This window comes from Vanacampus margaritifer, chromosome 3, assembly GCF_051991255.1.
Source record: "Vanacampus margaritifer isolate UIUO_Vmar chromosome 3, RoL_Vmar_1.0, whole genome shotgun sequence".
Taxonomy (NCBI): domain Eukaryota; kingdom Metazoa; phylum Chordata; class Actinopteri; order Syngnathiformes; family Syngnathidae; genus Vanacampus; species Vanacampus margaritifer.
In genome coordinates this window covers 5163992-5188574 of record NC_135434.1, presented here as the reverse complement: position 1 = coordinate 5188574, position 24583 = coordinate 5163992, and the positions used below count along the sequence as shown (strand labels likewise).

General features: G+C 39.7%; 2 protein-coding genes across 4 annotated transcripts in view; one reads left to right on the top strand and one right to left on the bottom strand.

The window, feature by feature from the left end:
• The window catches only part of bin3 (bridging integrator 3), a 33495-nt gene extending 29453 nt beyond the window's left edge, over positions 1 to 4042 (top strand). Inside the window, exons 8-9 of the mRNA XM_077562303.1 lie at positions 493 to 627; positions 1956 to 4042. Coding sequence (XP_077418429.1) covers positions 493 to 627; positions 1956 to 2102 — 282 coding nt within the window. The 3' untranslated portion in view covers positions 2103 to 4042. The remainder of the gene's footprint in view (positions 1 to 492; positions 628 to 1955) is intronic.
• An 81-nt stretch (positions 4043 to 4123) lies between these two features.
• acsl2 (acyl-CoA synthetase long chain family member 2) lies at positions 4124 to 24057 on the bottom strand. 3 transcript variants are annotated; one of them, XM_077561819.1, is made up of 21 exons: positions 23968 to 24038; positions 22048 to 22089; positions 17162 to 17400; positions 16973 to 17087; positions 15758 to 15822; positions 15574 to 15675; positions 14698 to 14797; positions 14404 to 14582; positions 14286 to 14318; positions 13278 to 13329; positions 13113 to 13186; positions 12755 to 12832; positions 10814 to 10948; positions 10597 to 10731; positions 9043 to 9211; positions 8117 to 8205; positions 7156 to 7272; positions 6936 to 7079; positions 5684 to 5785; positions 5537 to 5608; positions 4124 to 4602 (listed from the first exon to the last, which is right to left on the bottom strand). In XM_077561819.1, the coding sequence occupies exons 2-21, from the start codon at positions 22052 to 22054 to the stop codon at positions 4462 to 4464; spliced, it is 2148 nt and encodes a 715-aa protein (XP_077417945.1). In that variant the 5' UTR covers positions 22055 to 22089; positions 23968 to 24038; the 3' UTR covers positions 4124 to 4461. The 3 variants fall into 3 exon arrangements, with proteins under 3 accessions (XP_077417945.1, XP_077417946.1, XP_077417947.1); XM_077561820.1 differs by lacking the exon at positions 22048 to 22089 and having other exon boundaries at positions 23968 to 24057; XM_077561821.1 differs by lacking the exons at positions 17162 to 17400; positions 22048 to 22089 and having other exon boundaries at positions 23968 to 24032.
• Positions 24058 to 24583: the final 526 nt, after the last annotated feature.

The following is a 24583-nucleotide window of genomic DNA, read 5'->3' as shown; positions in this document are numbered from 1 at the left end:
ACAGATATTGTTCAATGTTTTCCGATGAAATAAGATTGGAACTCCTGAAGTTTTGTATGCTGCTTGTTATGAAAAAAAATCGAGATCGGAAAAATCGGGATTGGCAGGTCAGACTTTTTCAAAGGTCGGAGATCGGCCAGACAATTGTGATCGGTTTATGCTAAAAGCTAGCACTAATCTTCTTAATTCCTACTCTGCTAGCTTTCTGTTTGCGGATATTGATAGCACTGACCTCTGACCTCTTACCGCACTGTTTCAATCGTGACTGCACAGACGGGTTGTCACGTAGCTGTAGAGGAGTCCAATTGTAATCAGCTCTTACTACAGTCTTTCTACAGCTAATCGGTGGCATTTTGTTTTAAGTTGTGGAGAAAAATCTTGACGTGCTTGGGAAAAAAAACGGCAATTTGGAAAACTCAACATTTGTCTTGCTCTCTCTCACTGACACTTGTCAAAAAGTCATGACAACACACGTTGTGCCCTTTCGCGCAGGCCCGAGAGGAGCTGCGACCAGTCAGGGAAGACTTTGAGGCCAAGAACAAGCAGCTGCTGGACGAGATGCCCAAGTTCTACCACAGCCGCATCGACTACTTCCAGCCCAGCTTCGAGGCTCTCATCCGGGCGCAGGTCAGTCGCTCGCCGCTCACGGGCCACGCCCCCTTCTGACCGGCTGTTAAGTAAGTGAGCGTGTCCGCCCGGTGGCGCGTCTCCTCGCTAATGCGATTACCCCCCCCCCCCCCCCCTCCAGTGGCGGCCCACACTGCCATTTCCACGTCTGACTGGCTCCGCCGCGGCCTTGGCAGCTGCCCCGCCCTCACTCCAGACACCCCCCCCCCCCTTCCTCCTCCTCCCCCCCGGCCGTGTCATTTCCTCCGTGGCACACTCCTGATTAACAAACGAGATTATCTCGAATCTTCGCTTTGAACTTTGCAGCACGAGGACAATGGAATCTTTCAATTTGCTCAATTCTCCCAAAAAGTTTCCCAAATGAAAGAGTGTAAGACGCGCTCGGGATGAGTGAGGCGGCAGGAAATGTAATTGAGCGTTTTGAGTTTTGAGTCCCACCAAGGAGCGCACGTGGGTGGCCCGGCGGATCTCCCGCGGGTTCGCTCCTCCACTCCCTTTTCTCCTCTCGCCGGCCGCTCCCAGCCAGCGGCACAAAAGCCGCCTTTGTTCGCGGCACACGAGCGCCGTCCAGCCGGGTCCGAGCCCCGGGTCCACCTGTACGCACGCCTACCAAACGACGTTCTTGTTTTGCTTTCTTTTGCCGCATGTGGCTTCGTTTAAAAAAAAAAACAATACAGTAGATGATTCTTTGTCCTTTTTCTGTTGTGATTGTGAGATCTGGTTACATTTGCTGTTTCAACAACAATAACAAGGCCATGTTTCATAAATTCACTCAAAATTAAATTTAAAAAAATTCACTTTTTTGCTCCCCAAAAATGTCTAAATACATTCTATTTTAGATATCGCCATGCTCCCAAAGACATATTTATACGTTTTTTTTAATGTTTTTGAATGCTAGAGCTTTGATGCAGCCTCTGAAGTGAAGGGAACAGTTGAGGCAATGGCAGTTAATACAAAAACGGCCAGCAGGTGGCAGCAAAGTATAAGAGATCAACCGGGGGCCATGTTGCAAAAAGCTCTTTTTCCCCACAGTTTTAAACAGATTTGTGAAGAATAATGAAACTTAGCTATATTTTAATGCTAATTGCTGCAAAATGGAAACAGATTTTTTTTTTTCTGATGAAAGAAGGGACGAAGGGGGTTGCTTCAGTGAAAATAGCTGGGAGTGAATGAGTTAATTAATTAAGGTTTTAAGGTTTCTCATATTTCCCCTGATGTTTTTTTTTCTGTTTTTCCAGTCAATCCAGTCAAAATCAGGAAGTGCTTTCTTTCATATGCTTATATGCAAATAATTTTAATTGCGCCGTTTTTTTCCCCGCTGCGCGCAGGTCGTGTACTTCACGGAAATGTACAAAGTCTTCAGCGAGCTGACGGATCAGATCGACCAGGCGGGCCTGACTGACGAGCAGCGGCAGAGGGAGAGCGAAGCCAAGCTCAACGAGCTGCGCGCGCTCTCCATCGTGGCCGACGACTGACACGCCCGACGTTCGCCACCCGCTCTTAACCGGTTAGTCCTTCCCGATACTTGTTGCAACGGGTGCCACCTTAACAAAAAAGCCATCAGCCGAGTCTGGCGAACTGCAGTCCTCCAATAGTGGCCATAGCTTTTAATGGGCACCTAATTTGAGACCAAGTCCGCTGAGCTCATTTGAAGTCTGTTGCTAACCAAAACAGCAGCACCCGACGCGTGCGAGTAAAGAGTCATTTTGATAAATACGTTTCATATTCATGTTCAAAGCCTAAATCTAAGATTGTGTTCCATCCATAATAAGGTTTTTATCACATTTATCAAGTGTTGATTGTTTTATTGAACAGTCAATTTTAATAAAGAACTTAAAAAAATATTTATAAATATTTCCCGCTGGCGCAATCTGGTTGTTTCAACCATATCAAAGTTGCCACAAAATTTTGCAATCCTTGTAAGTTTTCATAGATGCCAATTTGAATCTCTGGTTAGGTGCTGCTGTGTTGGTTAGCAACAGTGTAAGTAAACAGTCATTCCAATGAATACGTGTCCAGTTAAGTGTAATTATTTCATAATAAATTATATTCATGGTAATTAAATCATCGATTGCCATTGTTCTCATGCATACTGTTGTGTGGCCGTTCCAGCTCTTGTTACTACCCAAAACAGCAGCACCTCAGTTATCACTTTGTAATGTTGTGTTCCGACCTCTCCTGTAATAATGCTTTTGTTTTATACTCCAGACTACTTGACAACAATTGTAGCACATTATGGTGATAACTGTTCAAAATTATTCCAAAAATGTGTTTTTAATTGCAAGGTCTTGCGCAGTTTGCCAATATTTGATGTTAGTTTTTTTTTTGTCATGGGAAGCAGACGCAATCACTCTTTTTGGAGCGACTTCAAGCTTGGAGACTCAGTTTCGTATGTTGACATGATGTTTGTGGTGCATGAAGCGGCAAAATGCAATAAGTTGCAAGAGCAAGTTGACAGACAACAGTTGCTTTCTCTCGGCCACGCTGCAAAAAAAAAATCAAAAAATCAAGCCAAGGGCTCCCCCTAGTGGAGAAAAAGGACTCATTTTAAAAGCGTCCAAGCGTTTTTGTAACTAAATCCATTGAAAACACTCATTCTGCTTAAAGGGGTCAGAGGTCACAGATAGCCACTGGGTGCTCTTACTTTGTTAATTTATTGTGTCATACAATTGCCTTCTCTTTGACTTATTGTATTGTTTATTTTAACTTAAGCGACCGCCTTTCTAACTCATAAAGGTTTATATTTTGTTTTTATTTTTGACAGAATATTAAGGAGAGACTGAAAACAAAATATAAGAATAAGATTTCGAGGGAAACGTGATTATCCTGACTTGTGACTTTATTCTTTTAATACTGCAACCTTTTAAGGAGGCTACAGCAATATTCTCGTGATGTTTCTTTTTGTCAAAACTATTCTTGTGACGTAAAGACTTTTTTTTTTTCCTGTCTTCCAACTTTGTCCTAATCTGACAATCACTTTTTTGTTGTCAAATGGCGACTTAGTTCTCGTCACATTGCAGCTTCTAATTATTCTCTTAACAAAAGAGTTTACAACATGTGATGTCTTTTGGTTGTAAGATTATAACTTGAAAACAGAAAACAGAAAACAGGATTTTAACATCAGGATAAGATCAGGTCAGGTTACTAATTATTTCAAAATGTCATTTGATTTTGTTTTATTAAATTGTAAATCTTGTGGATTTTTAGTCACCATCTACTTGCTCAAAAAATACTTTACTCAATGTTATTGCTTTGTTCTTATTTTTAAACAATGTAGTTGTTGTTTTTTACGCCAGTGAGTACTTTTAGCATAGAAGGTTGTATAGTTGAATGGGATATGTCAAGTGAGTTTTTTTTTTTGTTTTTTTTTGCATACAATCAGAAAATAAATGACAACTGACTTTGCTCTCTTGAATGGCTGTTTCTGTTTGTCCTTTTACCGTCTTCAACTCGTGAGTGTCCATTAATAAAATAAAAAAAAACAGGTGAGAAATGCCATTTTTATGTTCTGTTTATTGAACTAAACAAGTCAGTAGTGTCCACTCATTAGAAACAAAACAGTATTTACAACACATTAGGTATATGAAACCAAACTAAGCGGAAGTTCACAAACAAAGGGAAGGAAGAAAGATTCGTTACAAGTCCGACATCGAGTCACACAACGTGTCACTGAAAGATCCGAAAAACATTTTGCCATTTTTGTAAGTACAAACGCTAGCACTTTTGGTCTCATTAGATAGGAGCGTAACAATATACACATGGAATTGTGAACAAAGGTGTGTAAATTAGTGGCATCAGACGTGTATATTTCGGCACTTTAAGGTTTCGCCTCCCTCACACGGCCGTCTTGCCGTACATGTTGGCTATCTGCTCCTGGAACCGCCGGCGGATGTCGGCGCGTCGGCTCTTGAGCGTGGGCGTGAGCAGGCCGTTGGCCACGCTGAACGTCTCAGGGTGCAAGTGGATCTCTTTCACCTGGAACGCAAGGGGAAGTCAATACGAGTGGTTAGCTACGTGCTAACACAAAATTCAAAACACCAAAGACGGGGATAAGGAAACTAGCATACATGATGTCATGGTTATAGACATTTAAATAAGTGGACACATACATGGAATATCTATGTATCTTATCTTATAAGGTGATTGCCTGTAGCTGCCATAAGTCCACTTTAAAATTAAATGTTTTAGTTTGATTGTATCATAAATGATCAGATTTATTTTATGCATTGTAACTGTTGGAAGAAGCTATTTTACTCCTCTCTAGTACATGCGACCAATGAGGTAAAAAAATGTGTAAGTATTTGTACTCTTTTTGTTAGTATTTACCATGCTGTCTTTAGGAAGTAATGTAATATTGTTAGCTTGTTAGCACGCTAGCGCTAATCCGTTAGCATGCTATCATCATTAGCCTGTTAGCAGGCGTATTTAGTGGATGCTGTTGTAACTATTGGAAGAAGCTATTTTACTCCTCTCTTGTACATGCGACCAATGAGATAACATATTTGCCGATATTTGTACTTTTTTTTTTTTTTTTTTTTACAATGCCTTTTGAAAGTAGTATAATATCGTTAGCTTGTTAGTAGTATAATATCGTTAGCTTGTTAGCACGCTAGCGCTAGTCCGCTAGCCTGTTAGCTGGCGTATTTAGTGGATGTTAACAGGCCCATATGGCAAATGGAAGTTATATTTTGGATTGTTTATATCTTTATGTTCTCTGAGAATTATTACGTGTTATTTAGCTCTTTAACACGGTTTTCTGTATCTTGTATAGTTCTCACGGCGTGCTTAACAAATGCTTGTTGTAACAAGAACCACTTGGACTCGTCATTTTCGACTGGAGGGGCGTAACATTGCCAATCACCTTATAGATTCTATACACCTTATAACCAATCACTGATTGGTTCCTTACTTGTTCAAAGGATTTGAGGCCCGCCTCCTTCCCAATTGCTCTCATGTCCTCCAACACTGCCTTCTTCACGTCCTGAGTGAAACACGATCACTGACATTTTAGCGACAAGTGTGGCAAAATGTGAATAATATTTCATCTATTACTTACAGGGGTTTGACACAGTTCTTCATACGAGTCCGCAAATCCTCGCTCCCTGGACCAGGCAACGAACACCTCGGGGTCAGGGACGACTATGCCTACTAGATAAGACTGACCACAGGGAAATGATCATTACAATTAACATGTTTCTATTTAGTTCTTTTTATTATTATTTATTTTGCACCCTTTTAAGACCTTAAATGACCAAAAATATACACAGCTGTAAAAGTAATAAATTACTTATAAACATCTTAAGGATTCTCAAAATTACCAAACGTGAAATAAAAATTTTAAAATCATTATGCGGATTTCAACCCTTAAAATATCCATTTCATTACGGGAATTGTTGAGAAATGTTTTGCCTACTTTTGTTCAGGCAAGACACGCCCCACTGCAATATGATTGGCTTGCTGCATCCATGCAAGGTAAGTGTTAAGTTTGGATTTGCCATTCTACTGCCCCCTAGTGGAAAAGGTGCGCACACCAGAATGAGTGGCATTGAGAAGGTGTGAGAATTTTTTTTATTCTGTCATTAACATTGGCGTAGCAATATTCCCCAGGGGCCCCAAGCAAGAAGGGAACGGGTGCCCGGGGGCCATTCGTAGTATACACAGTACGCCGTTTTAAAATTGCACATCTGCATCTTCAACAATCACCATTATTTGTGCTTCATTCAAGTGACTTGTTTTGTTTTAGTTTGTTTAACTTTAGCAAGAATAATTCTAAGTGAGTCAGAAAACAGGAAAATAAGATTGCTAATCGCATGGTCGTTTAAAAAAAAAAAAAAAAAAAAAAAAGGAAATTAGAGCTGTACTATAAATGGACGTTTAAACTTACTAAACATCATTTAAAAAAAAAAAACATTGACATTACCATGGTCTTTTTTTTTTAAAGACGCCTTTTTAAAAATGCCTTACAGTTAGGTACTATACATGATCGTTTAAAAAAAAAAAAAACGCCTTACTATAGTCATTGGTCATTAAAAAAAAAAAAAACTTACGTGGTCGTTTTGAAAAAAAGAAAACACCTGGTGTTTTTTTTTTTAAGTAAAAGCTTTCCTATTATTATCATTATTATCATTACTGTATGTTTTTATAGAGTAACTATTTTGAATGCAATCCAGGATAAATGTGTACGGCTTATCTCATTTTTAAAGTAGGGTGATGGCGGTGATTATTCTTCAAGATGTCAAAAATAAGCAAGAAAATAGATTTTTTCTTTAATTTTATTTTGTCCCGATTTTACCAGCTGTGCAGCATACCTGTAAACTGTCCCCGTGCACAAAGACCTGGAGCACCGGCGTGCAGTGCGTGTACACGTTTTCGATCTTCTCCGGTGCGATGTATTCTCCCTGCGCCAGCTTGAAGATGTGCTTCTTCCTGTCGATGATGCGCAGTGTCCCGTTCTGATGGTGCGAAACGGCAACACTGAGCGTTTATGCTTGCGAATGACACATTAAAAGTTTTCCATGAAACGCGTACCGGAAGCCACTGGCCCACGTCTCCGCTGTGCAGCCAGCCGTCGCCGTCCAAAGTTTCTGCCGTCCTTTCGGGGTCCTTCAGGTAACCTCGGAACACGCTGGGACCGCGGATACAGATCTAACAAGAAAAGCAGAAGATTTCTTAGGGAAGATCCGCGAGTGGCGCCATTTTATTTTATTTTATTTTTTTTACAGTAGATACAAAAAAGTTTTACACACCCCTTGTTCAAAAGCGAATTTTTTTTTGTTTTCAAGCCTAGGGGATGTAAAAAATAACTGAGAAAATTGGGTTGCAAAAGTGTGCACACCCTCATAACTGGGAATTGGCCGTGTTCAACAATTAGACAAATTCAAACTCACGTCATTATAAATGGGAGTCGGTACACAACTGCCACCCTTTTAAGCGCCTCTGATTAAGGCCATGTCAAATTTGCTGTTCTAGTAGGCTTTTTCTGTCTTTAAAAAAATTTTTTTTTGCTTTATAGCTTAAGCCTAAATATTTTTTGCTAACACTAACTGCTGTTTGCGACTGTTTATGATTCCCTCCACCTTGACTAAGGCCCGACAATTTAAAAGCACGACACAGCCCCTCCATGATTTACTGGAGGACGAAGTATTTGTTGAGCGATGAGCAGTGTTGTCTTGTGCCAAACATACCTTTTCTAAATATGGACAAAAAGTTCAACCTTGGACATTTTCTACTTGTATTTGTGAGATATTATCCATATATCTTGGATTTTTTTTTTCAGCCCAGAGACTGACTCATATGAACTCAACAGCCAGTACTTGCCAGAAATTCCTGCAGCTCCTTTGATGTTGCTGTCAGCCTCTATAAGTACTAGTATAAATATCTCTCTAAAAGCTCTTGTCCCTCCCAATCGAATTGCATTGATTATTCGTCAAGTTAGTGATGGAAAAAAAAACGCTTTCTCATGTTTGCAACATGTTTGTTATCGTCTCACCTCGCCCTCTCCGTTCTTTGCAAAGTAGTTCATGTCAGGGATGTCCACCACCTTGACAGTCGCGCAGGGCAGAGGAGCGCCAACGTGTCCTGACAAACACACGGACGTCCATGAAAAAAGATTTACATGCATATTGCATAATATGTATGTATGTATGATAACAACTCAAAAAAAAATATGGGGAAAAAAATTGCAATAAAATTAAAATGAGAGTGCTTTAGCTTTAAAAAAAAAAGAGCTCAAACTGCATTTTAACACATTGCCTCCCCCAAAGCAACCCCCTTCGCTCCCAGCTGTTTTACTGGATTTTGGCTGATCTTGCAAAGCCCGCAGAATATTCAGTTCTATTGCTATAAAAACATGGAACCTACCAAAAGAAAGATTAGAGTCTCTTCTTTCATCAGGAAAAAAATAATATTTCTATCTGTTTCTGTGGCCGTCAACCATTTTGTGCAGTTGAGAGGCTGCATCAAAGCCTTCTGTATGCTCTGACATTAAAAAAATAAAAATATAACGTATAAATACGTTTTTGGGGACCCTGTAATATTTAAAATAGAACCTATTTACCGATATATGTTTTTGGAAACAAATGATTTAATGTTTATCCAATAATCATGGTGAAAATATCCAATGCAGTTCATGTATTTATGTCGGTATTGCACAGAAGATGGAAAATTACAGTTTGGGAATTTTATTTTACTTATACAATACTTAGTGACCTTTTTCTTTTTAAATCTAAAATGAAAACAAAGCATTTTTGAAAAATAAACACTAACAAACCCACTCTAAAAAAACTAATTAAATACATTTCCAAAACAAAATAAAAAGTAATTATACAGAAAAATGTCCAAAATGTGTTTGACAGTATTTTAGACATATTTTTCCGTCAACTGATTTGAAACGTGAGGACGGTTCGCCCGCCTAACCTGCGGTCCAGTCTCCCGGCATGGAGAAGGTGCATCCCGCCGTGCACTCTGTCTGGCCGTAGCCTTCAAAGATGAGACATCCCATCGTGGCTCGGAGGAAGGAGAGCACCGTGGGGCAAATGGGCGCCGACGCGGTCAGGGCGAAGCGCAGGTTTCCTCCAAAGTTGGCCTGGAACAAAAGCAAGCCATGTGATGTTTTTTTTTTTTTTTTTTTTTCGAAACCAACAATAACCAGAAGAAAATCCCACTTCAAGCACAAGCCACAGCATATTTTTTCCATCGACCTCCGCCGAGCCAAAATGTTGAGTTGCCAGCGTGCGTGTGTCTCCAATACACTCCCACAGGCGCAATATGCTGCGCTTGCTTTTGGCACCGCTCGCCGAAAGAGCTCGGCGGCTTCTCCGACTAACTTCTCAGACAACATGGTGGACGCGCTGCAAGCTGCTTCGTGCTCGCAACACATTTGTCAGGAAAATGTCCGCTTAAAGGCTGGATGGAAAACATTGTTTGCTTTATTTAGGAACATCATCGAGCAATAGTGCTGAGCTTAGTTTAGCATCTAGGGCAGGCATTTTGTTTATTTTCCACTATTCACCTCTGATTTTCATTAAAAAAAAAAAAAAATTAATGTTTGTCCGCATTTTTTAAAGATTTTTTTCAGGTTTGCCCCCAAAAAATCGCAATTGTATTTTTTATTATGGTTACTTAAAACTAATGAAGAAAATATTTTAAAAAAAATTGATTAAAAAAAAGATTAAAGTTTAAAAATTTTAAAAATTTATTTTTTCCTGGATCTTTTCCACTATCCACTTATGATTTTCATTTAAATTTTTTTTTTAAATGTTTGTCCGCATTTTTTTACGATTTTTTTCAGTTTGCAAAAAAAACAATAATAAAAAAAAATCTTATTATGGTTAGCTCAAACTAGCGAAATAACTTAAAAAAAAAAGAAAAAAAGAAAGAAAATGCTTTAAAAAAATTAAAGGTAACCAAAGCTGCATCTTAAATAACTTTAACTCAAATTATAATTACGGTGTTCCCTCACTATAATGTGGTTCACTTTTCGCAGCCTTAACTGTTTCGTGGATTTTTTTTAAAGTGCAATGTATGTATTTTTTTTACAGTAGTGTACCTTTTTTTTTTATGAAGGTTTGAACATTGAGAGTGTTTAAAAGTTTTCAATATTTTTTCTACCATTCACCTCTGATTTTCATTTAAAAAAAAACATTTATATTTATTTACAAGGTTTTTTCAGGTTTGCAAAAAAAGAAAAAATCACATTTTTGGGGTGGTTAAATAACTTTTTATTATGGTTAGCCAAAAACCAACGAAATAACTATTTAAATAAAAATAAGTATACAGTAGTATACTTATTTTATTTAACAGAAACTGAAAACGACACCCTAGAAAATGGAAAAATTCAAAACAAATGTAGCACAAAACTGGAAAATATTTGTTGTATTTTGAGTTTCCGCCAGGGAGTTCAAAAGCCAACATGTGATCCTCCATTGACCAACCTAATGAGAAATGAGGCCAACGGTCGTCTCCACTGACCTGAATCCTGTTGAAGACCAGTTTGTCCCAAAGACTGTTGTTGCGTACGACGCCGCCGCTGAGCTCGGCTTGCTTCCTCTTCACGGCGTAGTGAAGCAAAGCTCGCCTCAGCGGAGACGTCACTGAGCCCAAGATCTGAACAGGGAGCTGACTTTAAAAAAAAAAAAAAAAAAAAGACGAAAGTGGCGATCTGACGGACGCCGTCTGTAAAGCCTACCTTGTCGTAGATGCGGTTCAGCACTCGGGGCACGACGGGGAAGAAGGTTGGCTTGAGTGTTTTGATGTCGTCCATCAGGAGGGAAACGTCCCCTTGGTAGAAACCCACTCGAGCTCCGTGGCAGAACATGGACAACTGAATGACAACTTATTTCAAAGGATAGAATGGCGGGACGTTTTTGAACACTTATTCAAATACTCTCTTGCACTACTGAAAGCTTTCATACACACAACTGGAAAACTCTCACACATACTACAAAACACGTTCCGGTTACTGCTGAATATCTCTTAGTCACACCAGTAAAACACTCACACACATACTATTTAAACGCTCTTAAGCACGCTACTAAAATGCTCTCATGCGAAAAAACTACTGAAATGCTCTCACACACACTATTAAAATGCTCTCTAGTATTTGTATTAATTCCCCCTATACTGTACATTACCCAATTATTCTCCCCTCAACTGAAACATTAATACACACTACTAAAATGCTCTCATGCCCAGTACTGAAATGCTCTCACACACTATTACCATAAAGCACACTCTCACAATCTACTGATTTTTTCCCCCGCTTATTGTATTACTGAAGGATCTCAGTATTACTGAAACACTGACATAGGCTACTGAAATGCTCTCATGCCAACTATTGAAACACTTTCCCACACACTACTGAATTTTTTTCCACGGATACAAATTACAGGAAGGCTCTTGCAATCAACTAAAACACTCACGCTTGCCACTGAAATGCTCTCATGCTCACTACATAAACACTATATCACAGACTACTGCCGTGAGACGCTCTCTCACAAACTATTTTTTTTGCTGAATTTAACTAAAATGCTCTCACACACAACCACTGTAACACTTGTACTACTACTGAAATGCTCTCACATTTTTTTCCACTTATATTCATTTCCACTATACGTTACCCAATTATTCTCCCCTCAACTGAAACATTCATACACACGAACGATTAAAATGCTCTCATGCACAGTACTGAAACATTTTCTCACACAGTACTACACTCTCACAGGCTACTGATTTTTTTCTCCGCTCATATGTATTACTGAAGGCTCTCAGTTTCAGCTAAAATGCTTTCACGCACATCACTGAAACACTCATATACGCTACCAAAATGCTCTCATGCAAATTATTGAACCACTTTCTCACACCCTACTACCGTAAAAGACTCTCATACAATTCTTTAAAAAAATTCCCGCTTAAATAAATTACAGGAAGGCTCTTGCCATCAACTAAAACTAAAACTCACGCCCACCACTGTAAACACTCACATGTCACTGAAATGCTCTCATGTAACTAGTAACTGATTTTTTTTGCTCATATACATTACTGAAGGCTCTTGCACTCAACTGAAACGCTCTCAGACACACAAATGAAACACTTGTATATGTTACTGAAGTGCTCTCATGCACACTACTGTAACACTTTCTCACACACTACTACTGAAATAGTTTTCACTCATACAAATCACACTTGCACTCAACTAAAACACACACAGACCATTGAAAAACTCATGCCCCACGGAAATGCTCTCATATAAACTATTGAAACTATGCACCACTGAAAAGCTGTCACACATCTGATTTTCTTTTTTGCTCACAACTGAAATGCTCACACTCATTTTTGTTTATTTTTCTCATGTATATACACTACTGAATGGCTCTCACACACTACTAAATCACTCGCACTACTGAATTTTTTTTTTGCTCACACACAACTGAAACACATTCACACGTAACACCCAATGCTCTCATTCACACTGTATTATGTCCTTTACGACCCTTCAACCTCCCAGGCGTCTTGCTTCTTTTAACAGCGAACTAGTCGCGATTGAATAAACGGCGCTTTTGCTGCTCAATTGCTTCAGGCCACAATTCATTAACAATCAATTAATTGATTAGTCCTACAATGATCCCACCTGGATCATCCTCTCAAACATGTGTGCCAGCGGCAGGTAGGAGATGGAAACGTCTTCTTGTCGGATGACGAAGGATCCCTGGCAGAGGGAAAATAACGAGAGAAATGTTTCAGTCCTCCAGGGAGACATAAAGCCTCAGAGGCAATCAAACATCTTGTATGTTTTTTTTTTCCCCTACAGGATTTCGACAGCGGACCGTCTATAAAGCGGCAATTAGTTTAAGTAGCTCGCAGCCACAGGGCCAATCAAACACTCAGTTAATCATACCATTACACACAGCGGGGAGGAAATGGAGGGGGGACAGACACAAAGCAGACATGAAGAGATGCGGTGGGAGGAGGCGGGATGGAAGACAGACCTCCAGGATCTTAATAACGGAGGAAGTGTTTGAGGCGATGTTGCCGTGGGTGATCATGGCTCCCTTAGGCTTGCCTGCACATAAACAAACAGAGACATTAGTGGCGCGTTTCGTGCGCTTTGGGAGCTCTACTGCGGGGCTCGTAAAAAACAGATTGGGCCGTACCTGTGGTTCCACTAGTGAAGCAAACCACGGCCAGATCTTGAGGCTGGGGGGGCTAAAGCGCAAGAAAATAAAAGAATATCAATACAGACCACCTCCACTAACTCCTAAAGTGTTGAGGGGGATTTACACTGCTGAACTTAATGGCCAATTCTGGTTTAGTGCCTGTATCTATCGTGGGACCTCTTAAGATTTTTTTTCCCCACAAAAATGGTGGTCAAATTTGAAATTGTACAATAACTGAGGGCATTAGAAATGTGCTTAAAAAAAAGAATGCGGGCTAACCTAATAGCCATTTTTTAGCGGCTATTTAGGAGTTATCCCGGGGTTAGCGTGCGGGTGAACGGTTAGCCCGCGAGCTAACTCTTAACTCGCGGCTATTAGCCCGCAAGCTAACCGGCTAGCTCGCAAATTAACAGCTATTTAGTAGTTATCCCGGCGTTAGCGTGTGAATGAACGGTTAGCCCGCGAGCTAACAGCCCTCGAATTAGCAGCTATTTGGGAGTTAGCGTGCGGGTGAGTGGTTAGCCCGCGAGCTAACATTTAGCTCACAAATTAACAGCTATATGGTTAGCTCGCGGGCTAACCTAATAGTCGTTTTTTTTTAGCAGCTATTTGGGATTTATCCCGGGGTTAGCGTGTGAGTGAACGGTTAGCCCGCAAATTAGCGGCTATTTGGGAGTTAGTGTGCGGAAGCCACATTATAGTTGGTGCGAAAGCTGATGGCAAACAAAAAACCTTTAACATGTTGCAAATCACAAAAGCTGTTTAATAAACATGTCCTTGAAGGCATTTTAAGCAGTCAAGTGCTGGGGTTTTTATTATTATTTTATTGTTAAAAATGTTGACGTCGGCCTCCCTGACTACCAATAATCAGTATTGATATCGGCCCTGAAAAAAGCATATTGGTCTATCTCTATGATGCATATCCCAACATAGGACTAAAACATGGAATCGTGTCACTCATATTGTGTAAATCCATTCTGAGAGTGAGATTATCTGAAAACTCACCAAAGGCTCTTTGAGGTTCTGCCTTCCCAGATCCTGCAATATGCACAAGGAGGATGAGCGTACAGATGAAGATGAATGCAAAAAAAAAAAAAAAAACGAGCGCACGCCTCCGGCTCACCATGAGGTGTGTCAGTTTAAGAACCTCCACCTGGCAACCCCTCGCCCTCCCGACGAAGGCCTCGCTGAAGTCGTCGAAGAGAACCAGACAGGAGAGTTTGGGAGTGGAGCCCTTCTCCTTATTCTCCAACAGGGAGGCGGCCTTCTCCTCACGGTCGCACACCACCAGGGAGATTTCCGCTAAAGTCCACCACACAAGCACAACTGTGACTTCTATCAATTTACAGTATCTCTTACAAATGCACTCATGTCATTCTAATGTTATGGTTTTATTCCTACACGTAGGACGTCTTACCCAGGTGAAGAATATGGACCATGGCCTCTAGCCCCAGTGTCTCATACAGAGGAACCAGGGCCATGGAGTAAGTGTAGCAGGCCAACTCTGTAATGATCCACTGCCACCAACAGAGGGAGACAAAGCAGCACTTTTAAACCCTCTTTTGCTCAGTCAGTCAGTTCATGCTTTCAAAGTGAAGACAAATGTCAGCCAAAGCAAACAAAGACACTGGGGGGAATTATAATTCTGGTTTTAGAGCTAATCTCATGGTTGAAATAGAGCAAATAATAGTTTTGCCCTTTTTAGTCCGCGAAAATGGTCCTGCCTGTCGGGTATAATAGAAATGATGATTATAGCAGACGACTTGAATGAGTAATAGCCGTCTAGAGACACCCAGTCACTGCCCGCAGTCTCTTCTCTCCACATATTGATTTATAAAAGTAAATACACTTTAAGGACACGAAGAAACTGCCTAAAGGAACTTTAAAGCCTCATTGTGGTCTTCCTGGGCATGATTTGTGGTGCATCTTGGTAGATATAGCCTATTATGAGGTTGGCAGTTAATAATCCTGATTTATAATAATATTTTAAATAGCAATGTGCGGGGTGGGGGGGGGCGGGTCCTTTCCACATGACAGAATTCCATTCCAAAGGCAGCAATGTAGCCCAAATTCTTGACATAAGCAGGTATGCGCCATAATATCACTAGCGCCATTAGAAAAAGTTATTACAGTAAATATTTGTATGACAAACACTTCTAGGCAGGCCATAAATCTAATTAAAAAATCAACCTATGATGATTGAAGGTTCTACAATAATTCATCTATTTTTTAAAGAATCATTCCATAAAACATGTCCCCTTTTAACAAAGACAGTGACACAAGCATACTGTACCTCTGGTCTGTTCTGTGCAAATATACCAACAAATTGCTCTGGGTTGGGCTTGCAGCCTTTAGCCAGCAGACCAGAACCCAGCGCCTGTGCTCGTTCGGCCACCTGAAAGGTCCAAAGACAAGTGGTTCAACAGGTTGTACACAACAACAAGAATGTAAGGCCAGGACACCAACTTGTGTCATACCTCCGTGTAGGATATCCATTGGTAGGGTTGGCCTGGCTTCCTGAAGCCAAGACATGGGACATTACCTAAAAAGTAACACCAAAGTCCATTTACTGTTCGTGGTTATTTCAGCCAGTTAGTAACCACCTTTTGAATATTCCACCCCAGGATGTGTTTTTTTTTTTTTTTTTTGGGCCACTGACTTGTACAAGTCATAGGTCAAATTTTTACATGCAGAAGCATTATTTTCACAGGTGTCCATATCTACTGCATGTCCACAACTGCAGTGCAATAGTTGTTGATTTATAGGAGTGCCGCTGCTGAGATAATACAGATAACAAAATGCCCCGTCTCAAATGCTCCAATTTGCTCCTGTTTTTTTCCCCTTCAGCAATTAACTCATTCACTCCCAGCCATTTTCACTGAAGCAACCCCCTTCGCTCCTGGCCATTTTACTGCATTTTGACTGATTTTGAAAGGCCCATAGAATATTGTGTTCTATTGCTATAAAAACTTGGAACCTACCAAAAGAAAGATTAGAGTCTCTTCTTTCATCAGGAAAAAAAGTATATTTTTGTTTCCCTTTTGCGGCAATTAGCATTAGAATATAGCTAAGTTTCATCATTATTCACAAATCCGTTTAAAACAGTGGGGAAAACTGCTTTTTTTTAACATGGCCCTGGTTGATCTCTTATACTCTGCTGCCACCTGCTGGCCTACTATATCAACCGTTCTCTTCAGTTCAGAGGCTGCATCAAAGCCTTCTGTATGCTCAAGCATTAAAAAAAAAAACATAAAAGCAAACTTATAAATACCTTTTTGGGACAATTGTAATATTTGAAATAGAACGTATTTATACATTTTGGGGAGAAATTTTGTTAAACCGAAAGGCTCTGAAGGTACAAATTGATGTTTGAGTGATGATCTTGTAATCAATGAATTAGCTCAAATATATGTCAAATAATGTCGCAATGGCCTTCATTCAGATGATAACCTTGTAGGGCCCAATCACAACTGATTTAATTGGGTCGCTGATGGGGAGCCATCTGTAGAATTATACCACAGGCTCAAATAGAAATGGGCAAAATGGTTATTGATTCATTGTGTCTTCAAGAGATGGAGACAGACTGCAGGTAATTCAGTCTAAACTTGCTCGCTATCTAAAGAAGGCTGTGAAGTGAAGTATGGGTAGTTAGAGGCGGGGTTACACCAACGATGACTTATTCAATGTCCCACCTGCGATCCTCAGGCCTCTCTGGAACATGTCGTAAGCCGTCTTGGTGTCGTCGTGGTAGAACTCCAGCGGCGAGTCATCTCGAAGCAGGGCTGATCGCCTGCAGCTGGGATCGCCCTACAGCAAAACACGACGACAGTAAGATCACAAAGCAACGCTGAGCACAGCCACGCCCGCCGCCACTAACGCACATTGACAGCTACGGACTGGGCCTGAAGGTCACAGGGAGGGCGCATGGGGCGCGGACGGGTCACCAGCCAGTATGCGGTGAGGGAGGCAAGTGCTCCGATACCCAGCAGGGACAACGAGGACAGTGGGAAGGACGAAGGCAGGGATGGCAGCAGACTCCACTCGACAGGCTGATCGGATTCGGTAACTTTAAGTGCCACGTTGGATCGAAGTGACTGTAACCACTCCTGGAAATGCATCGCTGAATCATAAAGAGAAAATGACTTTTAGTTCTGACTTCCAAATCGGAAGCCTTTGGCAAATAATATTAACTCATTCACTCCCGGCCATTTTCACTGAAGCAACCCCCTTCGCTCCCGGCTGTTATACTGGATTTGGACTGATTTTGCAAGGCCCACAAAATATTGCGTTCTATTGCTATAAAAACACAGAACCTACTAAAAGAAAGATTAATCAGGAAAAATATATATATATATATATTTATTTATTTATTTATTTATTTATTTCTATCTGTTTCCGTTTTGCAGCAATTGGCATTAGAATATAGCTAAGTTTCATCATTATTCACAAATCTATTTAGAAATGTTAGTAAATTTGCTTTTTTTTCACATGGCCCTGGTTGATCTCTTTTGCTCTGCTGCCTCCTGCTTGCCGTTTTGTGTAATAACTGCCATTTGTTCAACCGTTTTGATTTAAAATAGAACGTATGTATGTGTTTTTGGGAGCAAATGAGTTAAACAGTACTTTAAAAAAAAAAGATCCTTGTAGCACCCTATAATTGTAATAATTTCCTGTAAATGTAATCAAATATGCACTCGATCAAAAATGTAATAAAACCAATAATGTAATTGAAAACATCCTTTTCATGAAATTATTCAATTATAGGGTGCCACATGCCCCGTTGCTATAACAACACTAAAACTAAAATTACTAAAACATTTAACTGTATCACTTAGCGCTCAGAAGTCTTTGCGGCAGGGCATTTTTATTTCTTATCAAGTGGGCGGAGCTTACTTTGATTAACTCTGCAGAGCTTGTTTAACACGAAATGAATCAACACCAACCTCCATTTAAATGTGACAGTGTTAAAAATACACTTTGGGAGTTGAAATCAACTCTGAAACATTTAACACCAAAATTTTAACACTCCAGTTTTTGAAACCCTAAATTCCTACAAATTTTCTAAATATTTTCAAGTGAAGGCGTGCTTGATAAATGACTCATATTTTTTTTGTACAATTATTTAATTCTAGACTTTTAAAATACATCTTTCATTTTTTTTTAACTACAAAATTTACAAAATGTTGTTTGTTTGCATGTTGATGCTGAGGAAATCCACAAGTTCCACAAAAGTGAGCTCTGAGAAACCGTGTGAAAAGAGCGAGTCATGCTGGGACACACACTTGGCACTGCACATCTTCGAAAAGACAAACCGAAGCAACACCAGGAAGTCCTCATGAAAGCACCCCCCCCCCCCCTTCATTCAGCCGTGTCGTGCCACTTTTCTATCCAAAGTGAGTAGAGCGTCACCCTGCGTACACTCGTGAACATTCGATAGCAAGATCGGGGCGAGGGGGAGGAGCGGGTGACGACCCCCTCCTCCACCCACCAACCCCCCCCCCCCCCCACAGTTTCTCCATGTCACTATATATTGTTCATATCCTGACTGGATGAAAGAGGATGACCCTGAGGGAGGGGAAAACATGTCCATTGAGACTATTTACTGAAAAATCTGATCTCCCAACCACCTCAGGTATTTTTCCTCATAAATGAACACACACAAACACCCCCTTTCTACAACCTTTCACCCACTTTCTTTCTTTTTCACTCAGTAGGAGAGGGAGCGCTTTACAACGACTTGCCTCTGTGGGCAAAGCGGTGCCCGCACTCAGCTTGGCTCGATTTACAGTCAACTGCAGCCATCCACTTACGTGCCAGACACAAAGTTACGGCACAATTTACAGGCCATCTACAGGTTGAACTTTTTGGCTACGAGCAGATTTCCCCATATTGCCGGCCATTTTCGAACATTTGGACTGATCCAAAGACCCACTGAATATTGTTTTCTGTGACAAAATAAGAACCGAAACTACCAGAAGGAAGGTTAGACTCGAAAAGATTCTTTCTAGCTTTTTTCGTTCTTTGTTAATCAGCTATAGTACATGGGTTGGTTTCACCAAAAACAATATTAACTCATTTGCTCCCAGCATAAATATGTTCTATTTTAAATGTTTTAAGTGTCCCAAAGACATATATATAAGTTTTTAAGTTTTTTTTATGCTAGAGCATACAAAAGGTTTTGATGCAGCCTCTCAACTGCAAAGAACGGTTGAAGAAATGGTAGTTATTACAACAACGGCCAGCAAGTGGCAGCAGAGTATCAGAGATCAACCAGGGCCATGTTGCAGATTTATAAATAATGATGAAACTTAGCTATATTCTAATGCTAATTGCTGCAAAATGGAAACAGATAGAGATGTGCTTTTTTTTCTGATGAAAGAAGAGACTCTAATCTTTCTTTTGGTAGGTTCCATGTTTTTATAGCAATAGAACACACTATTCTGTAGGCCTTGCAAAATCAGTCAAAATCCAGTAAAACAGCCGAGAGCGAAGGGGGTGGCTTCAGTGAAAATGACTGCGAGTGAATGATTTAAAAGCAGCACATCTGTCAAAAAGGCGAGGTTGTATTCCATTTGTGCAGTTCTAGCACCCTCTGGTGGTTAATTTATTAGTGCCGTTTCATTTTAATTAGGAATGTTTAGGCCACTGTGGCGGTTATAATACCCATAAAACAGTCATACCAGCAAATATTTTTTAAAATCTCCATAACAAAACAAAAAAACAAAATCATCCGCTTCAGCCGAACACAGCATTGTGAACTACATATGGAAATCATGATCCTTTGCGTTGCTGGGCCAATAGGAGCACATGACAATGACCTAGACTATTACTTTGTCACTGCTAATATTATGTACAAAAACACAATATTGTGCTTTTTTTTCCCAATATCAGCCTTTTCTTTTTCTTTTTTTTTTTACAATATTGTGAGTTTTTATACAGTATCGTATATTGTGATATTTATCATATTGTAACCTTTGTACTATCATTACATCCCTACATTTTAGGTGAATATTTGGCATTTTTAAAACCTCTGAACAGATGATATGAGGATGAAGTGCCATTTCTGAGGCGAATCCGTTTTGGGAAAACCACATTTAAAACTGTGTAGGGGTCTGCTGACATCTCATATTAGCAGATAGAAACACAAAGTAACAAATGACAGTTTACATGTGACAACCCCCCTCCCCTTATCTCACCACCCCCCCCCCCCCCCTCTCTCTTTTCACTCCCATTCATAAAGACTATTGTCAAGACCTAGACCGGCACCATTGTCTCACAGCTTTCACCAACAACACAGCTCGGACTATCACTGGAACTGGAATTTAAATGAACAGAAGAAAAATACTGTATGACCAAGATGTGAATACACATTTACAGTCATTCTTGGCATTCTAATATGTTGCTGTTTCTAATGCAATGACACTTCAGAAGAATTTGGAATGAACCCAACACTTGATGTTTTTACCAAAATGCGACATTTTGTCAGCATGTTGTGTAAACTGGGATTTGCATTTGAGTCAGCTTGCTTGATTGACGACGGGAAAAGTTAACAATCAATTCATCAGTCAATTGTTGTTACTTTCAATGGGATGGGAGTCTATATTTCTGTATGTTCATTGATCGGAGGCGGCGAAAAGTAGTTGAGAGTGAATCGGCGCTGATTGCGGATTACTCTATTTTGCCTCAAGTGCTTCAAGAGACAATTCATCAACAATTAAGTTCTTGAAACAGAATCTGTTAATTAATTCTTATGCTAATTCATATTGGTGACTTCAGCAAATCTAAGTTCACTCAGCAACAGAACGGAATTAACATACAGTCATGTGTGTTGCCTTTTACTTGGAAATCTGAACAAATTGGAGGTCAACAAGGGCCACAGAACAGATGTGGTCTACCTTGGAAGTTCCATTGTATTTCTCTAATAAAATAACCAAAATATTAGAAACACCTCTGATTTGGATGTAGCTCCCAGATGTAATGTAATTACTAGGGGTGTCAACATTAGTGTGTACATTTTGAGTTAATTTAAAGTTCCTTTAACGCTACAAATTTTTTTAAAAGCGCGATTAATGCATGTACTGGGGGAATTCCAGTCGCAACGCAGCAGAAAGGCCCACGTCAAAATTTAGCAGTAATAAATTTAATAATAATGCATTTGTGGAGAATGGGGTCAAGTTGTACTTTACAATTTTAAAAATGTGCACAATTTCACAAGTTACTTCATGTTAAAGATTAGATTGCGCTTAATATGAAAAGAAAAAATGCACTGAGCTGTCACCGTCTTACAAATGCAATTATGCCATCTAGTGGCAGAAAAATGACCAACACAAATCAATATCACACTCTTTTTACAGTACAGTACATCTTTTTAATTTTAATTCAATTTTATGAATTTTTATGAAATGACTGTATCAATGACTAAAAGATGCCGCCATATTTCTATTAGTTCAACATTTTTGTCCATTTTTATGTTAAGAGCATGAAAACTTTTGTACATTTAGAGCAGATATAAAAAGTGAGATTACTCGTGAGTTAACTATTGAAGTCATGTGCTTAATTATGGTTAAAAAAATGTATTTGTCTGACACCCTTAGTAATTACTACTATTTTGTGTCCTATTAGTAGAACATGATACAGAAAAAGCAAAGCCACAAACTTAAACCCACAAGACAAACCCTGGAACAATATGTTCTGCAAACACTCCTTAAGCTTTTCTCAAATAACCCTAAACTTATACGGCTTCCTTCGACTAATTAGGCACTGTTACCTTTCATCTGAGACCTTCGGGGACTCCAGTGACGGCAGCCACCTTGTAAATGACACAAAAACCAACAAAACACACCAATGACATCCTGCTTTGGCCAACACAATAAAAGCAAAGTATGCAGTTTCCCAGGCAGACGTGTAAGAGCCTGAGGCAACCTGCAGGTCTGTGCACATCCACTCATGACACAAGAGCAGATATCACGTTCAAAATCACATTTGCAAGTCATTTTTAATACCATACATTCACGTAGGGCTAAAATGACCGTGGAATAACACTGTTTACAGTAGCCATCGTTTTGGAAAAACAGATTCGTTATACTTGAATACGGTTAACAACTCTTTTTTTAGAACATTGCCTGTAGTTCTTTGTACTTCTATCAATATAAGAAGCAGAGACAATAAATGTCCGCCTGGCCTGACGTGAATACTAAAGCTGCATAGTAGCTGACTGACAATGAGCGCAATCCTAGGGAATTCCTCCCCCTGACCCAGAAAACTACAGGAGGCGACACCGGGAGGGGGGGGAGGCTTTTAATGGGAAAAAGCGGCAGCAACCAAAGGACCAGCTGGAGGAATGAACTCTGCGCTCTATACACCCACAGCATAGTGTGGCCGAGGGGAGATGAGGTAGCCGGTTAAAGGGGACAAGTGAAGCTGGCTAAGCAGTGGAGGAAAAAAGGGAACCCTCCGTGTTTTCTAACTGCGAATCCCAAATGAAGCGTGAAAACCAGACACACTTGGTAAAGTTTGTCTTTGTGAGACAGGAAGGACACATTGACTGATGAAGCAGAAAAAAAAGACTATTTTTACCTCTTGATGTGATCCAGCGACTAGCAAGTTTCAGGTTGTCATTGTCAAGGCTGCTATGGTGCGTTTTCATTCCAATATCAATATTGTGGTCACACGCGTGGATGCAGTCACGGAAGGATGAATCATGGTTGATGAATTAAGTGTAAAGAGAAAATAGCATAGGCCCTAGAACACAGCCCTGAGGCACACCAGGATTTATGAATTAAGGAGGTTTAGGAGATTATTTAAGCGCTAAAGAGATTACAATTTTAGTATCCCTACCATAGACATTTATGATCTCGGCAACCTCATATTGGTCATTGAAGAATTAATGTTCAGAGTGCATTATTATTGTGTTATTACCAAAATGTATACATTTGTATACATACCACACAGGGGGGGGGGGGGGGGGTTGGGGTGAATTGGAGGCAGCCAATCAGGACTGTCTAAAAATCCCCTCAGTGTTACTGAAACTTTGATTTTTTTAAACTATGGTAAACAATCAAACCGATAATCTACCCATGCCTGCTTTAACAGCTACGTTGTTATTTTAATTTACATATTGGTTATAGCTTTATTTTTTTAACAAATGAATACTATATGCATAGAGAGTTGCCTTTTGACTTGAATTCTCTATTGCAGTCTTTCAGCGTGGATTGCTCTACTTTTTCGCTGAAGGTCTTTCTTTAAAATGATCTATCATTGGTTTAATTGAAATTACATGTATCAAAAGTACTTAAAGAGACCACAGTAATTGAGTAAGTGTCTAATGAATACCTTTCTGGCAGTGGCATCAGCAATCAAAATGGCAGAATATTTGTAATGGATGTCATTGGCTGGTGCAGGTGTACCTAATGTAGTGACCAGTGAAAGTGCGTGGCGAAAAGTTGAACGGTCTAATGGGGAGTATTCGATAAACAAATCTATTAAATGCGAAGTGGTTATTAAAAAGAAGTTTGTAAACACAAAAGGAAAGTTCGTTCATCTTCCAGGGTGACGTTAAGCTGTAGCGGGCGACGACGGCCACAAAGCCTAAACTTTACCAAACATTCGTGAAGAAATGAAGTCCTATGAGGGCAAAATAAGAAGAAAACGATACCATAAAAACGAGCAAAGAGCAAAAGTAAATCACCTGTTAGTTCCGAGCTCTGTGCTTGATGGCTTCGCGCTCCTAAACTACTTTCCGCTCATCCATCGAAATCTGCTCACTCCTAAAGTTAGCGCTAGTCAACTGTTTCCTGTCACGACTTTCAAATCAAAAGCTCAATTAACTCGCGATGGAGAAATGGCCTTTTGAAAATAAAATAATAAAGTTCTTCAGTAAAAAAAAAAAAAAAGTCTTTGAAAAACGAAATGTGAGGGACAAAATCTGTTACCATGCCATACCATGCTAACAAGACCTCACTGAGATTTAAAAAAAAACCAAAACAAAAAAAAACTCACATTACTGATCATTGTTTTGTTTTTTTACACCACTACGATCTAAAAAAAAAAATCTTAGCTTTCTGTTACCATTATGACCAACATTTAAATATGGTAGCTATTAGGCTAAGTGTTTATTAAAAAAAATAAATAAATAAAATAGAACGGATAAAAAAAAAATTAAAGTTAATATTATTGTATAATATCAGCCACTGCAACATTATACACATTTGTACATGAATATCATTGCATTTAAATAGAGGAAATTAAAAAAAACTGCTTAAATAATTCTATAAACCTATTGTACTGCACATAAATGTTAAACA

Coding starts and splice junctions, on each gene's coding strand:
- acsl2 (XM_077561819.1), bottom strand. Junction 5,609..5,683: donor AAGAACTGTGTCAAACCCCT/GTAAGTAATAGA, acceptor TGTTTCACTCAG/GACGTGAAGAAGGCAGTGTT. Junction 4,603..5,536: donor GCCTCAAATCCTTTGAACAA/GTAAGGAACCAA, acceptor CTTGCGTTCCAG/GTGAAAGAGATCCACTTGCA.